Genomic DNA, 17640 nt, shown 5'->3' with positions numbered 1-17640 from the left:
GAACCAGTTACCAGGAAGGTCATGGACTTTCCCATACTAGAGGCATTCAAGATGCAACTGGACAGCCATCTGAGAGGGATGGTTTAACTTGGAGTCCTGTGCTGAGCAGGACTCAGGTTGATTTGGATGGCCCTCTAGCCCCTTCCAACTCTACTATTCTATGATTCTACACAGCCGTGCACACGCGCGCACGCACACACACAGAAGATCCTGTATTTGAATCTATAGTATCTGTTATGACATTTTCGTAGAGGAGGGCATTTATAAAACTGTGACTAAGGATGCTAATAACATTAAAATTTAATAGATATGAACATATATTTGCTTGTTCAATTTATATTCCAATTTTCCACTACAAGTAGCACTCAAGGCGCTAATGAAAATACATTCTAAAGTAAAATATAAATCACACTTAAAACTTAAAAGCAAATCCATTAAAACACATGCATAAAAAAGGAATGAGCAACACTCACCAATTAAAAACAAGTTCAGCATCAGAGACAGTGTCCCTATGTACACAAGTAGCTGGGGATCATGAGTGGTAGGATAGTGTTGCACCCATGTCTTCCATCAATTCCCTGTAGGCAGCTAATTGACCACTGTGGGTACAGATGTCTGGACATGATGGATCCTTGGGATTATGCAGCATGGTTCTTTACATTCTTGTGGCAGCAAGATACATTTTATCCATGTGTCTCCACCATTCACATATAATGTATGAGGGAAGATGTCTATTTACTTTTATTCAAAGAAGCATGCAGTGCGTGTGGGGGTGGGGGGGGGACAAAACCTGCCCCTTGCCCCATTTTATCTCTCTGTGCTCCACTGAATTCAACCATTTTTTCTCAGTCCAGTTAATTACTTGAAGAAAAAATCAGTACAAAATCCAAAAGAAGATCTGGATGAATAGATTTGCATAGTTGTTTATCTAACCCTATTTTACAGAACTAGCAGTCTTGTAAATTATGGAAATGATCATCCAAAATCAGTACCTTGACTAGGGCATGCAACTCATACATTCGCCACCAACTATATTTTATTTTCTGAATTGCAAGAAATAAATGGATTGTTGTTGATCTAAGCTGGTAAATTTGTGGATGATACACAAGTGGAAGAATTGGTCTTGATACACTTGAGTACTGGATTCAGTTAATAAAACAGATGTCAAACATTGCATACTAGAAATTACTGATGGGCAAACTTGCCGCAACAGAAATCACAATGTGCTTATCAAATTATAATTTCTTCCTGCAGGGAACCCACAAAAGGACATGAGCTCAACAGCATCATTTTGCACAAATTTCCCAGCAACTGGTGTATAAGGGCAAGCTCCCTCTGATACCAGAAGTAGCATATAGGCATCTGGATTAGTAGCCATGGATAGCTTTCTTCTCCGTGAATTTGTCTGATCCGCTTTCAGAGGTATCCAAACTGGTGGCCATCACTGCATCTCATGGAAGTGAATTCCATAGTTTAACTTAGTGCTGTGTGAAGAAGTACTACTTTTTTACCTATCCTGAATCTTCCACTATTCAGCTTCATGGGATGACCCCGTGTTTGAATATTATTAGAGATGCTTTTCATATCTGTTTTGGCTCTACCACCAAGCCATTGATGATTAACTCATTATATAGTGTACTCTATTCTGGATTGCTAAGAAAGTAGTGGTCATGTTCTTAAGATTACAAAACTCTGAAAGGTGGAAACAGAGTTGACCCTAATAAGTCAAACAGGATGATTTATAATTTAACATCAGCATAATTTCTGTGTCCTCCAAACTCTTTTTCACTTCCCACTTACATTATTTTGTATAAAAAATGTTTAAACAGCAATGTATTTCACAAGTATTTTTTGCACAGAATCAACTGCTTAGCAAAACAAAATTAGTCACTATGTTTTTGTTTTCTAGTTCAAGTAGGGTTATTTTAAAGGTAATACTGGTAACCGAAGTTGTCCTTATGTAAAATGAGATACTAAACAGAGAAAATACAGAAAATGCCCTTCACAGCTTAGTCAAACAGCTTTAAACTGAAAAAAGGTCAAAAGAAAACAAAATGCAAATAGCATTGATGTACAAAACACAAAATATTACCTGGACAAAATATGATGGCAATATCTTAATGCACCTTATATAACAGAATGCGTATCTCGGAAATACCTGTTCTGTTATAACTTTTTAGCTACCTTTTCCAATGAAAAACACATTATTTAATAGAATAAAATAATCCCTAGGTAAGTCCTTTTAGTTTTTAATAAGGAGAACAGATTGAATCAATGTTCAGTATAAGCCATTTTATACAGCTTAGTACTGTATGTGTAAGCTAAGAGAAACCTCTGCAAAACCTCAGGTTTGTTTATTCCTCATCTTTGTTGTTTTGTCTAACCAAGGAGATTTCTTTGGCAATTAGTTTCACTTCCCATGAATTCTGGAATTATGGCTTAATAAGAGTGGATAATTGGAGCTTACAACACCCATCATCCCTCTTAGCCAGTGGTATGGATGGCCACAAGTATCCAATACTAGTTTAAAGCAAACTCTCATCAGATTTTTTTAAAGTCAGCTTCAATTGAGAGGCCCTGAAGAGTTTGTTTCAAATCATACTGCCTGCTTTGTAGGTAAAAGCCAAGATTTGTGGAAACTGAAACGGAACACTTGGAAGTCCTCTTCTGGCCATGCAGGAGAGCAAAGCAAAAGCACATGTTTTGGGATCATTCTGGTTCATGCATGTTGTTCTAAACCATGGTTTAGCGTTACTGATGAACTAGCACACTGGTTACCTCATTATCTTCACTCTATAACCATTCTCTGTATATGAAGAGTTTTACAGTTTCTCTTTTATCCTCCAAGGTCAATTAGGCTGAGCAGTTTGCCCAGGGTCACTCACTGAACTTAATGAATATGCATTAATTTTGTAAGCTGCATTACATAAAACAGACATTATTGGACAGCCATACAAAGATGTAAGAATTGATATAAATATCCATAAAGTAGCAATTAAAATGCAGGCATGTTTATCATTTGAACAGAATCCAACAGTGATCACCCATGAGCAGCCAACCTTGTCGATTCCATTCCACAAGCAGTGCTCACTGTAACACGTTCAGATACAAACTGAGCCAAGTGGAAACCCTCTTTTCTGGAGTCAGTGGAACTTTTATAAGTGAGCACTTTTGATCTATCTCATTCCCCAAATCTGTTGTGCAGGTGGTGGGCACCACAAGCTGAGTGGAATTAGCAGGGCTGGCTTCTTACAGAAGTGCTTTATATCTGTCACATGACTGTCAACACTATCAAGGTTTTCCTTTCCTCCCAAGAATCATGATCTCTGCAACTCTGTGCAGGCATTGTGCAGATGTTTCCATTATTAGTCTCTATATAACAGCACAGAATTATAAAGATTTCCATGAAATAAGTTTAGGGAAACATTGATGTGAAGAGGCACCCCTTTCTCTTCCATTTTATTTGTTTGATGACAAGATTATATACTCATCATTCATACCATTTAATGTAGGATGAGTATACCTGAGCACCTATTCATTTATTTGTGCATTTATTTCTAGCCCATCTTTTTTTTTCCTTCCAAGGCTTATAAAATTCTCTTCTTCCTCCTCTCAGTCTTCTTCACAACAGACCTATGAGTTTGGCTGAGAATCTGTGATGGTTCCAAAGTCACCCAGCAGGCTCCATGGCTGAGTGGGGACTAAAACCCAGATCACCTGAGCCCCTGTCCCACACTCTTAATCTCAATACTTTTCACACTTTACAGTGGCCAACTCAACTGACTAATGCTTCAACTCATTACTCCTACAAACTTTAAAAAACAAAACCCAAGCCAGTCTTAATGAGGGTTTCAAAATCTATTCGTGTGAACATGTGGAACTTGTTTGGCAACAAAGAAAACAGAAGAAATTGCTACCTTCTCTTGGGCCAGCCATCCACAACCTGATACCCTCTAGATGTCTGGTAGTACACTTCATATAATCCCACTGCCATATCCAGCATATCTGGAAAAAATCTGGTGGGGAAAGGCAGTCCTAGTGAAACGTTCCTCTACATTGCTTTGTAAGAAAATAAAGATGAGCCTGGTTTAACTGGACGAAAGGTCCGTCCTATTTCCTATGGTTATCATGCTTCTGGGAAGCCTGTATGCAGAGCCCCACCCAGTGTTGTTTGGAAACATCTGGTAATTCAGTGGCATACTGCCTCTTAACCTGGAGGTTCCTTACTGTTCTCATAGTGGATAATTGCTAGTAGACCTAGCACCTATTCATTTAATCTGCTGCTTTTTAAAGGCATCTATGTGAGCTACCATTACCACATTTTGCAGCAGTGTATTTCACCCACAACCATGAAAACTAAAGGATTCCTTTTGCAAGAAGGGGAAGCTGGTGATCAAACTTCATTGCTTTTGATCACCAGCTATCACTGCTGATCACTATTTGATCACTGCTACAATACTACATTGCTGTAGAAGGCATTGAATGGGAGAGTCACTCACCAAACTGAATCTAATTCATACTGTATTTGATATGAAATGTACCTATATTGTGCTCAAACTACCTTTTAAGTTTACGTTAAACATATAATGTTATTTTTCTAAGGACATTTGCTGTGTTGTTCAGTAAATACCCACAAAACAGCACCACTATTTAGAATCACTTATTTAAATTGGGCTAATTGATCAGTCCACTGATTTAAATCCTTAATTTCTTAATTGTATATAACAATGTGCAAATCTGAAACCATTCACCTACAGCTAAATTTACCTATAGTGTTATTGATACTGATAGCACACACAAATTGGAATGCACATATAAAATAGGTGTTGTTGCATGCCCCATTGGGTTGAAATATAGACTGCACTAGCAGTAACTAGAGTAACAACCATTCAGCATCTCCTTGTTTTCTGTCAAATCTGCTAAGTTTCTTGCATCTCATCTACATTTTGGCTATCACTCTACTAGCTAATATGCATTAGTTCAATGCAGTTTTATGTTAACAAAATGTACTATATAATTCTATCTAAAAGTGAGCTTCCATCTGTAAAGGAGATCACTGAACCTCAACAGCAGCAGCACTTTCAAATGACATGCAACACGAGCAAATTGCAGTGTCATCTTATGTCTGGACAGAAATTATTCAATTAGTTCAATGCAATAGGAACACAAATATGATTTGTGACATAGTTGCCCCAGCTTGAGCATCACTTAACCACTACAGTTAATTATATCTTCATTTTGCAAACACAAATAGGCCAAATTATAGAACTGCTTCTGTTTAAGCAAACATGAAACTGATAAGCAACAAGAAAAAATATTTTGCAAAGATGACATACAGAGGAGACAATAAATGCAAAGCTCATATTAACTTGCCATGCACCATCTCAGATTCAAAGGAACATTTTAACGAATCCTGTTTCACTACAAGATGGAAATTTACTTTCAGCAATGTTTTCCATTTGGTTTGATCTAAAACACACCCTTCATTTAAATCTCCCTCCCTCCCTCCCTCCCTCTCTGATGGAATTATTTTGACTCTGCCAATGGAAAGACATGGTCAACCACAATGCTAACTTTTGTCCAGAGCACTCAGGGCATCACTAATTTAAAATGTTACCCAATAGACATTGTGCTCTCAAGTAGTAGTTCTCTCTCATCTATCCCCACCCTCACTTTTACATAGCCCAGTTTCGATCATTGTTTTTTTAAAATAATCTACTTACTACTCAGAGAATCTGATTCAAGTTAGGGAACTACTGATGTATTAGAAGTCAGTACTAGCTGTTTTATATGAGGATATGGATCTTTTATGCACCAATACATTTGCAGAAAATGTAATGTGCCAGCACCCAGATTTGACTATCAATACAATCTGGGTCTTTAAAGTTTATCTATTACATTTTCAACAGGCATGAGGAGATGGAAATTATTTTAGTGACTATTCTCAACATATCAAATACCAGATTGTTCAGTTATGATGGGGGGTGTTATTTGTATTGCCCAAATATTTAGACAGGATTCTTGGGGAAGTGAAACCAACCTCATTTGTGTTTAATTCTTGTCTTCTTAGCTTATAAAAGCAGCTGTGCACTGGCAAGGTAGATAAGCATAGTGGTGATGGCCCCTTTACAACAGGGTATGATTCCAGCATGCCTAAAAGAAGTGGCAAAGAGAGCTTTGCTAAAGCAAGCAAATAGACCTCTGAACTCTAGCACATTGGATATGTTCCGGCCAATATCTAATGTTCCATTTTTGGGAAGTTGTTGGAGTGTGTGGTGTCATCTCAGCTCAAGGTATTTCCAGAAGAGTGGTTCATCTAAAGCAATTACAATCTAGCTTCCAGTTCTGGTTATGAGATGGTGACTTTTCTGGTCACTGGGAATAGGGCAAGGGAGCTTTCCCGCTCTTGAATCTGTCTCCAACTTTTCGTATCATACAGCATGATATCTTTTTGGACTGCTTGGCTGCAATGGGACATGGAGAATCCTTCTTAAAAGGGGCACTTCTGGAAGGATGTAATATGATTCAGTGGACTCCTGTTTGATGCTGTGTTTATGGACTTAGGGTGCCCTTCAAGGTTCTATCTTGAAATAAGTGGGAGAGGTTTTTTGGAGTTTTGAGGTTTGGCACCCCCAGTATGACTCCCTCTTTTCTTTTTATATAAATTAAAGAAAACTGTTAAGTTCCAAATCAGTGTCTGATGTTGGTAATGGAATGGAACACATTGAAACATAATCCAGAAAAGAGGGAAGTATTCCTTGTCAGTCAAAAGACAGATCAGGGTTTAAGTACTCCCGTTGGGTTGCATGGAGTTATACTTCCCTTGAAGATGCAGGTTTTCAGTTTGGAGGTACTTAAGGACTTTCAGCAGTGACCAGCTAGGACTAGTACCTCAACTCTGCAGTTCCCAACAATGGTAGCTGGAGTAATAAATGTCTTAGTTATATCCATTTTAATTGCTATGTTATGCTTTAACTCTTTTGTGGGTCTGCATTTGAAAAGTGTTCATTAATTTCAGCTGGTTCAGAATGCTACAGCCCAACTATTGACAGATCCCATCCATAGGGAGCATTCTCTCTCCACTGGCTACTGGTCCATTTCCAGGTACAATTCAGAGTGTCAGTTATGACCTATAAAGCCCTTCTCCCATACAAAAAGGAGAGTCTTTTTTCTGTTTCACTACCAGAAGGCGGCACATTTGGTAGGATCATTAGAATGGGCATCCTGAGCAGCTACTCCCAGGTGTTTGAACATCCTGCCAAGGCTGGGGGTGGGTTAGCTCTTGTTGATAGCAGTCAAACAGATTGTTATTTAGGGAGACCTTTGGTGTCCAGAGTGATGTGTAGTTCTAATATCAAGAGAGTGGGAGAAAGACGTCTCTTTAGCCACTTTCTCCAAATAATTTTGTACATGTTATGTGTCATGATCTCATGCATCACTACACTGTGTTCCCCTCTCTCTCTCTTTTCACATGCCTTACTGTTTGCCCTACAGTTGAAGCGGAGCCAGTGTGAGTGGTACAAGTAGAAGTAGATGCACAGAAGGCAGCTCCATCCACTAAAGCCAAAATCACATCCTTGCCTACCAGCTGCCCGTCTGTTCTCCTTCTCCTTTGGTTCCCTTTCCAGTACTGTGCCATCCACTAGCACCCAGCTCTAAAATGTACTTGAACTTACCAAACAAAAAATCTGCCCCATAATAAAGAGAAATGGCCTTGCTTGTCTAGCTGGATACAGAAAGGAATCTGAGCCATGAATGAGCCACTGATTCATGTGGCTATTTCTTCCCATGTGCCCAGTCAGTTGAATGATTTCAGATACAAAGTTTTATACTGATTGGTGTGCAAAGCAGTAACTTAAGGGTTAAGGAACAGCATTCTACAAGCATTAAATTCCAAAATTAACATTTACATTTCCTTCAGAAAGCCAAGGGTTCAACCAAGCAGTTCCAGTACGTGCACAGAAATTGTACAGTTAAGATGCTTTAATCATGCATGTGCCTCTTGGCTGGAATAATGAAAATACTAAGAGTCATTCCAGTTCAGTACACACATGGGCATTACAAGCATAATAGTGTCTACCAGCAAATGGCCAGTGATTGGGCAATTGGCTGTTGTGCAGCACTGACAGTTGTAGTAGAGGGTGCCCTCTCATTGTGCAAAGCTTGGCACAGGTTTTTTGAACATCTGTTTTCTTTAAGACCAAATTCCTAGCTCTGAAAATGTCATAGGTGCATTTTAAAGCAGGTGTGAATCAGGCCTCTTGGAGCTGAATTGTGTGGGTGGCAGCAGTCTGCATTGGGGGACATGTTGTGATTTAAATAGAGCTAGAACTGTAGTGCATTAAGCAGTGAATTTTGTGGGTTTTTTGCCGTAGAAACCTAAAGATAATCCAGCAAGGCTATTTGCATGCATTCTTTTTTTCCTGCAGTATTATCAGCCAGTGCTACCACTTTCATCTCTCTGACTGAATTGCGAAGGGCATTTTAAACAAGCACAAGCAAAAGGCCTGTTTGTGGTTTAGCATGGCCTGGCTGCTGTGAATTCTTGGTGCTCATAGATCTTCACAAGGCCAGCCATTGGATTGAAATGTGGACTTTGTCACATGCAGGACTAGGCTTACTTGCAGAACTTGAGAGACCTAGAAAACTAGAGAACCAATGTGACGTAGTGGTTAAGAGCGCAGGACTGGGACTCAGGCGATCTGGTCCCCACTTAACCAGGAAGCCAGCTGAGGCCTTTGGGCCAGACACAGCCTAACCAAACTCACAGGGTTGTTGAAGTGGAGGTAAGATTGTGAGAGCAGGAGGAAAATTATATAAACCACTCTGAGAAAAGGCAGGATATTAATTTAATAAAGAAAAAACTAAATCTTAGGACTCTGTGGGTGTACATAGGTATGAGTATGTACAGTCATATACACAGTCTGTTGTGGATTATTTAACCCAGGGGTCCTCAAACGTTTTCAACAGGGGCCCAGTTGCAAGGCAGCGGCAGCAGGTGCAGGTGCAGCAAGGTGGCGGCAGGGCCGCCCCTGGCCTGGCCGCCCCCAGGCTTGCATAATTAAAAATAGATTTTAAAAGTTATATTTTTGTTAACTTCAATCCTTTCTTTGTCTTTGTCTTCGCCTCTTTCTCTTCCGCCTCTTTCGCTTCTGTTTCCCACTCCATATTCTAGCTCTGTTTTAGCGTGAAATGGGCAGTGCGGGGGAAGCTCTCTTTCTCTGCTCAGTTTTCAAGAACACCTGCGCCGGCTCAGAGCTTTTGGACTTGCTCGGAGATCATTTTCTCCAAGCAAGTTCAAAACCTCTGAGGCAGGCCATATAAATGGACATGGCTGGCTGGATCCGGCCTGCAGGCTGCAGTTTGAGGACCCATGATTTAACCCATAATTGTATATTATGGAGGGGTTGCCAGTTTCACATGATGTGGCACAACCCCCAGTCACCCCAAGCAGGGATTTGATATTTAAATGGCAGCCTCACCCACTCAGCATTCACTGCAGCTCCTCAAGGTTATTTAACCCAGAAAAATGCAGCATGCTTGGTAAACTGAATTGCTGAATTTCACTAATGTATCAGTTTTGTCTTGTTGACTAGTTTGCACTCCTGTTTCTAAAGCTTCCTGCTTAGTATTGTTTCTTTTAATTAAAATTCTGTATCCTGCCAATCCAAACCCTGCACCAAGAAAGGCCAGCTTGCACAAACCAAGAAGTAAAGTGATCATGTTTTCACTTATTTTATATAATTTATTATGCTTCCTGGCACTACCCTTCTTTGCTGATTATGGGTGGACAAAAGAAAGAGGTCTGAGGGGCACTGAGCACTGGGAAATCTCACTCGGCCACCCCTCTGACATATCTTCACAGCCATATAGCTAAAAATTCCCTTTCCATTTTTGAGGGCATGATCTGGTCATGATGATCATAAGTGCACAGACTTGGAGGCTAATGCCCATGCAATGCACCAGTGGAGCAGCTGCAGAGACAGCTTCCCCATTCTCCCATTTAGCAAAAATGTTTCAAAGGCACAAGACTGGAAAGGTATCAGGGTAACTCATATCCTGGCCTCTCCAGGTTCCTCCCTTTCTCCCCATCAAAACTCCCCCCCTTCCCCTCTTGAAGTTGACTTTCTGAGCTTATGAGGCAGCCAGCACATTTTTGCTCCCCCAAATGCTGTTGGCTCATTCTATGATATGCAAATATAACTTAGATTCAAAATCTTTTATAAACAGCAAGAACCTCCATTTAACAGCACTGTGCATGAAAGGAATAACAAGGGCTAGTCTTTTTTTTACTCCAGCATGAGCATTAATGGGTAAGGAGAACTGCAACTATCATAGTGTTTTGCCACCCTTATTTATTTATTATTTAAAATTATAATATATCTGAAGCACCTTTCTCTGATACCCCTGCCAGGCATAAACACAGGAAACTTCTCTACACAAAATCAGGTTGTTGGTCCATCTAGTTCTGTAAATTGTCTGCGACAGGTAGTCTTCCAGGTGTATAGTCCACATGTGTTGCAGACCAGGCAGGAGCTCTGCCAGGGCCACCAGGAACCCCCGAAATGGCATTAGGCACAGTGTTTTTGTTAAAATGGATCAGCAGGCTCTTTTTTAGTATGTCATGAGAGTGCTCTAACAAGGTACCTTTCATGAAAATGAGTGTAACTGCAGTTAATTGATCCTTAAATCATCTGTTTGTCATCTTGAAGTGCTATTGGCAAAAACAAACCACGGCTACTTTGCATTTCAGTTGCTGTTCCATTAGAAATGGAGCTTTCAAGCAGAGTTCTTTCTTTTCTTCCAGCTAGAAACCATCACTTTCATCTTAGGCGCATCAGCCATTGCACCCATTTGCGTCTTGCATTTATCACTATAATAGAGCACTATAAAGTTCAGTAAGTAGCAACGCCGAGGCTGACCTTTTAAAAACTGTGTTGCCAGGCTCGAGAGCATTTTCCCCTAGCAACAAGTGTTTTGCAGCACGAGAAGGCAATTCAATACCTCAGACATTTGTTTATAGGTAGGGGTTGAGGGGAGTAACAGGTCAGAGGTTTGGAAATGTAGCTGTAACACAGGTTTACACAGCTGAATTTATGCAGTGTACTAGAGGTCATCTCATACACCCAAAAAGGCAAGAACAGGCATGCAAAGCAAAAAGAATAACAAACATTGTGTACAAACAGTGTTCCGCTGTCTGCTTCAGTGGATTAATGAACAGGGGAGCTGCATATCTGTTCTTCTTTTGTGGAGATGCACAGCAGTAATGATTTAAAAGCTTTTCCTACTTATCTTCAAACGAGGCACAAGTGAATCCTTCACGTTCTAGAGATTTGTTTTTTTGTATGATTTATACCCCACCTTTCTACCAAGAAATGGCTCTCAAGGCAGCTAATGTTTCTTGTTAATTTTATTTATTTATATACTGCCCAGCTGCAGAAACCCTCTTATTAATGACCCTCCCAACACTTTTAATAATTGAAAGTGAAGGTGTTTATCAATTACAAAATTCCTTAAGGAAATGCTTTGTTAAAGCTTGTCCAAATGTATTAAAGCATTAGGGGTACAATATATGATTTAATATATTAAAATGTTAGGGGTACAATCTGGAACCATTCAAATAAATTGTAATTTTGTCTTGACATGAGTGGGATCCTTAAAGATCATGGACATATTGCAATCAGTCTTCCCCAAACTGGTGCCCTCCAGGTATGTTCAACTATACTTCCTAGCATTCCTGATTGTTGGGCATGCTAATCTGAGGGAAGGGATGATCTATTGCAACCTAGTATTCTTCCAGTGCTTTTGATTGCAGCATTCATCAACCTCAGCTAGTATAGCCAATGTTGGGCAATCAGGTTCACCATGGGTTGCTTTCTCTCTCTTTTCCATGACCCTGTATCCAGTATCCCAATGTCCTTAATGACAGAATTCGTTTTGTCTTCCCCTCCCCACTGCAATCGGTACAGCTTTTCTTTTGCCACTGTTTAAAAAAAATCCGGAGCCACAAAAATGCACAGAGTCCTGTTTTGTATTTGTTCAGCCCCAGAAAATTGTGCACTTGTGTTTAAATTATTTGTCAGTCACAAATGCAGAAATGTGCTCATGGGGATGTTCTGCATATGTGATCTTGGCTGGTCAATTGCCTCATCTATTTCAGAGGGAGCAGTGAAGTGGAGTGGGCTACATATATGAAAAATGATAAGGCAAAGATACATATAGACTAATTTGAGCACAGTTTCCAAGGACCAGTTGCCTAGGCGCAAGTTGCTGTGGTAAAACAGCAAAACAAGTTCCACCAAAAGAGGCAGGGAGACATCTCCCACTTGGCAATGTAATCCATTCATGTAAGATATTATCCCCCCAACACACATACTTGTGATGCATTTCCTTTTGCTCCTGTTTCCCCTTTAGTAATTCTTTGTAATTCCCATTTACTGCATCCCATTCAGCTTTCTTCTCAGGGTTTTTTTTAATTTTAGAACTCATTTATTTTGAGTCAGGTTGGGAACAAACATTAGGAGGAAATGCTTGCATTCTGAAACCTTTCTTTAGTGAACAATAGTGCTCCTGTCTAGGCTGTGCCCAGTTTGGCTGCATATTGGTTTTACTAAATCCATAATTTGCAACCTCAATGCAGCTTTGAGATTTTGTCTCATTTACACAATGTGCCTGATTACAATAAACGTATTAAATGTTGCATTTGCTCTTTCTCTAAAGGGCAAAACTAGCTTCTTGTTTCATTACACACTTCTTTTAAAGAAGCAAGCATGTTATTCCAACTGTAAAATAATCAGAATGAGAATGGAAGTCATAAGACAGACAAGATGTCTGAGAGTTTTAATTTGAAATGCTTTCGAGTTTGCCCTTTAAGTCACCACAATGGAACTTTCAAATCTGTGTGTGTGTTTTCCTCTAGTGCACTTAGTGCAACTGGGTTTTCTCTTTTTATAATATTTGTTACTAATGGTGGACAAAGTAAGAGAAAAGAGACTTGCTATTTCTAAATGAAGCTCATCAGCCTTTAATATTGTGTTGAATATTGAACGTTAGTAAGCTTTTCTTGAAAACCCCATCCATATTTTGCCAGAGATGCAGAGCACGAGGCTTATATATAAATTGTGCTTTAGCCATAGCTGCTGGCTGAAAGTATCTCATTTTCTTTAAAGGCATATTCTATGTAGACAAAGTGAGCTTACTGAAGAGCACCCTGCTTCTTAAGAAAAATAAACCAAGCAGGCAATATCTCTTGTATAGCTTAGACTCTAAAAGGTGGAATAATCATCAAGATTATGTGGACTGCACTTGAAAACAGTCCAGAAACTTCAATTGGTACAAAATAGGGAAGCTCGTCTGCCGACTGGGAAGGGTTGGTACCAACACATAAGCCTGGTGCCCCATCGTCTGCACTGGTTGCCAGCTGAAGTCCAGGCCTGCTTTAACTCACACTTTATAAAACTTTAATGGCTTAGGGCTTAGATAGTTAAAGAACTGTCTTCTGTATACACCTACCTGGACCCTAAGATCATTTATGGAGGTCCTTCTCCAGGAGCTACCCTTAAAAGAAGTAACAAGGGTGGCCACAAGGGGAAGGGCCTTCTTGGCTGGGATGTCCTGGTTATGGAACTGACTCCCCAGGGAGGGACGCCTGGTGTCGACACTATGTATGTTTTGGAGTCAAGTTAAAATCTTTTTATTTTCCTACTATTTTAATTGCTCAACATGATTATTTGTTTTTATATTTGGTTTTTAATCAATTTTGTTCTGGCACATGTGGGTTAGTTGTAAATTTTTGTTATGCATTGTTTATTATCGTTATACTGGTGGAATTTTATTGGATGTAGAGATATTTTATGATCAGATTGTTCTTGATTGTTGTCTATTGATATTGTATACTATTTTAATATAGTTTTATTGGAAACCATTCTGAGCCCCCTGTGCTAATGAATGGTATGCAAAAACTTAGATAGATAGATAGATAGACAGACAGACAGACAGACAGACAGATAGATAGATAAAGGTTTTCTTAGCATATACTGGCCTATAGTGGTATGATTAGCCCCTATTGTGAATATTTTAAAATGCAATTGACTCCTGACTTGCTGGTTTTGGTGTTTCAAGGTTAGATTATTGTTGTAATTGTTGCTTTAGTGTCATAGTATGATTTTATGGATCTTCTATTGGTACTTGTTTTATTAATATTCTAAGCTGCTCAGTGCTTCTTTTGGAACTGGAAATCAATAAATGATAATTAATTTGATTCTGCATTTTCAAATACCCTTGCCTGTAAACTGGTTACAGTTCTGTTCAGTTTCTCAAAGAAGTAACCTTTATTTGTCATAGTTTGAACTAGAACGAATCCTTTTATTAGTATGGTGATTTTCATTCTTCTGCTTCCTAAGAGTCAAGGAATGTACAAAGTTTTTCCTCATTTAAGAGTGCTAGAGTGGAAAGGGCTTCCCCTGGAAACTTCTAATTGATTTATGGGTGACTTTCCCTCTTCCAAAAACAGACACCTAACAATTCTTCCATGCATAAGCAGAAAAAATGTTTTTCTTGAGTCCAGTAATTGTAAATGAATATGTAAAACCAAGCCATGTGTTTGTGTTTGCTGTTGATCCTATTTTAACAAATGTAAATAAAAATAAACTGCAAAACATGCTGTCGTAAGAGCAGAAGAAGATTGCTGTGTGAAATATCTATCTTACTGTGTCAGTCTTGTGGTTTTATAACTGTCAATTTTGTATATAATGTTTATTAAAAGACTTCTCCTGTAGATTTCTATATAGCCACTCACCTTGAGTAATAAAAAATTCTTCTGGGGCACTGGACAGGAAGGCTTTATCAAAGTAGTTCTGTTTCTTTTAATCCACAAATGGTTAATATGGATCTGTGTAGGCTGATAAGCTAGTCAAAATACTGTGAACTAAGAGCTACAGTTATTTGCTGTTCAGGGGGAAATGCAAATACCACCCCTAAAGACAGCTCCTTTTCCTCATTTCAGAGACATTCTTTACCATCTCTTTGTCTGAAACTCTTCTTTACCATTCTTTACCATCTCTTTGTCTGAAACTGGTAACTCATTTGACATCTCAAAAACTGAAATTGCAGCACAAGCATAGCAGAAAGATCCATTAGACTGCTGGGAATGAGCCCTTATTGCATGTGTGGCGTTATCCTTATGAAACAGTGGGCTCTCCATTTTGCTGTCACTTTATTCTTGACAGCCAAGTGCTCATTGTCACATTATATAGTGCAATTTTATAATTAATATAGCAGCCAAAAAAAGCAAATGTGTTAACTCAAGATCCAAGAATTCGTATGAAATGGTAAAGAGTTTCTCAAAGTGCTTACATTTTATTTATTTAAATGAATGCCACCTCATACTTATCACCAGAGCAAGAAGCTACCTAGCTTTACAAAATTAATTGGGTTGAAATTTGAATTTACCTGTTTGGTGATTTTTTGAAAACTTAGTAGAAGCAGCTGAAGGACAACAATGTCTCTATATGTACACCTAGGGCATGTTAATCTCGATTTAGGCACAATGCTGCTTATCATTAAATTTCTGATTTGCTTTAAGGAAAAGAGCACGGGAGTAGCACCCCTGGCTTTGTGGGAAAACTGCAAGTAGTGAGCCGTGTCCAATGTTAATCCTGCTTAGAGTAAACGTGTTAGGATGAGGCATGTTCAGCTAACACTGGATACAAGCTGGTGTCAGCTGCAAATGTTCATTGGCCCAAAAGGACTGGGTTCGACTTGCTGATACGAATATGTTGCCGTATCCCTTCTCAAAACCATCTTCATCTTTGAGTTTCCTGCTTCCCTGCCTTGCTTTTCTCCACATTTTTCCCATCCATTCTTCTTTGTGATGCATAATTCCTTTGTACTAAATCCACATCTCTCACAATTGCAAACTATATTCCCTTTTAATCATGTATGTTTCCCATGGCAAATGTCCTGCGGCCTCAAATATTTTGAGATTCAGGGGCAGTCCAGCCCTGAGACCAGAGGCCCCACTCTGTATTACCCAGTCTGGTTTGCTGTGGACATCTCAATTATTCTCAGTGCCACTTCCATTGTTCTTTAGTTGACGGTTTTCCACTGCAGTTTTCTGAACATTTTTATGTCTGTCTCCTCTCTGCTCCTTACAGGCTCTGATACTTCACCAGCTTGGAAGGTTTAGCTTGGCTGAGAAGATCCTTAGGGATGCTGTCCAGGTGAACTCCACAGCCCATGAGGTTTGGAATGGCCTCGGGGTAGTTCTACAAGCTCAGGGCAATGATGATGCAGCAACAGAGTGTTTTCTAACAGCGCTGGAACTTGAAGCCAGCAGCCCTGTTGTCCCTTTCACCATAATCCCGCGAGTTCTCTGAAAGGCTAGCCACGCAAAATGGATGGTTCACCTTTGTTCCACTGAATGCAAGAGTTGGGAGCATGCTACATAAGCCTTCTGCCTGGCTCCAAGGCAGCTCTTCAGGCTGAGAGGTAACAGAACAAAGCAGGCAATCTGCTCATTGCGACTGGGAGATTCCAACATGGAAGTGATACAGCATAACAATATTGATTAACAAAAATGACTAGCTAGAAGGAAAAAAGACACACACATACCCCAAACCACCACTTGTGTATTGCCTACATCTTTGCCCCATAGTAGCTTCAAAGCCTGATGCTGTTGTTCACATGGGTATTGTGCCATATTTTATTAGGTGACATCTGAGTGTGATGTACAACTCTAAATAGAATCAAACACCAACCATAGAATAATAGGTTCAAGTTAAAATTCAGTGGCAGAGCAGCCTATTTTTAACCAAGCCTGTCAAAGGCCTCTTCTCTTCATGTCTTTCGACCTCTCTGGGCCCAGAATTGAAATGTGAAATTGCTGTGTTCCATCTCTACAGTTGTCCAGGCCAGCAAATCAGCTGCAAGATTTACGTTTTAATTGTTGATAACTGTGATGTGTAGCTAATTGTTCTTCCCTTATTTAGAAGAAAGGTTGTGTACAAGAATATTTATATTTTACCAATGTATGCCTGTTTAAAAAAAGAAATGAAAAGAAAATATTAGTTATTTAAGTTTAACTTTTTTATGTGAATCCAGAGTTTATTTATCAATGGAAATATGTAAAAAGATGCTAAAGATGGAATATTTACCGACATTCCTTATGCATTATACACCCACTTGGCTCAATGGGAAGATTATGTTAATAATAAAATGATTTTTGAATGGACATAGTGCTGTCACTTTTGTTTTGAAAGCTGGATGAAAACCATTAGAATTGGCCAAAATCCACAATTCAATCCAGAGTATCTTATTTGAACTAATGCTAGGTTAAAGTGTTGACATATTCCTAGGGACTAGGTGTCCGAGAAAAGGGTAGGTGGAGAACACCTCAGTCTTTGGTGTTTAATGCTTTCCTGATAGGTAGAAAGAGGGTTAGTGGTAGTTTAACTTAATGGCTGATGACCGTGGAGGTGAGGCGTGCATAACAGGAGTCAGCAATGGGAACGAGTATTTGGGGTGAGCTACTTAGGCAGCAGTATGTTTTACAAGTATGTGGCCACAGCAAACACTTTGCTATAATTTGATTGGCTTTTGGCAGGCTCCTGTCTTATTCCACTGTGTCTTCTGCATGAAGCT

At 39.4% G+C, this 17640-nt stretch overlaps 1 protein-coding gene across 6 annotated transcripts in view; it reads left to right on the top strand.

Annotated features, from left to right (window-relative positions):
* The window catches only part of TTC7B (tetratricopeptide repeat domain 7B), a 142293-nt gene extending 125063 nt beyond the window's left edge, over positions 1–17230 (top strand). For all 6 annotated transcript variants that reach the window (XM_044435638.1, XM_044435634.1, XM_044435633.1 and 3 more), the window contains one exon: positions 16155–17230. In XM_044435638.1, coding sequence (XP_044291573.1) covers positions 16155–16376 — 222 coding nt within the window. In that variant the 3' untranslated portion in view covers positions 16377–17230. The remainder of the gene's footprint in view (positions 1–16154) is intronic.
* The last annotated feature ends 410 nt before the right edge of the window (positions 17231–17640 follow it).

The sequence above is a fragment of the Varanus komodoensis genome, unplaced genomic scaffold, assembly GCF_004798865.1.
Source record: "Varanus komodoensis strain SLA01 unplaced genomic scaffold, ASM479886v1 scaffold3, whole genome shotgun sequence".
In the NCBI taxonomy this organism is placed as follows: domain Eukaryota; kingdom Metazoa; phylum Chordata; class Lepidosauria; order Squamata; family Varanidae; genus Varanus; species Varanus komodoensis.
This window is presented reverse-complemented; position numbering and strand designations above follow the sequence as displayed.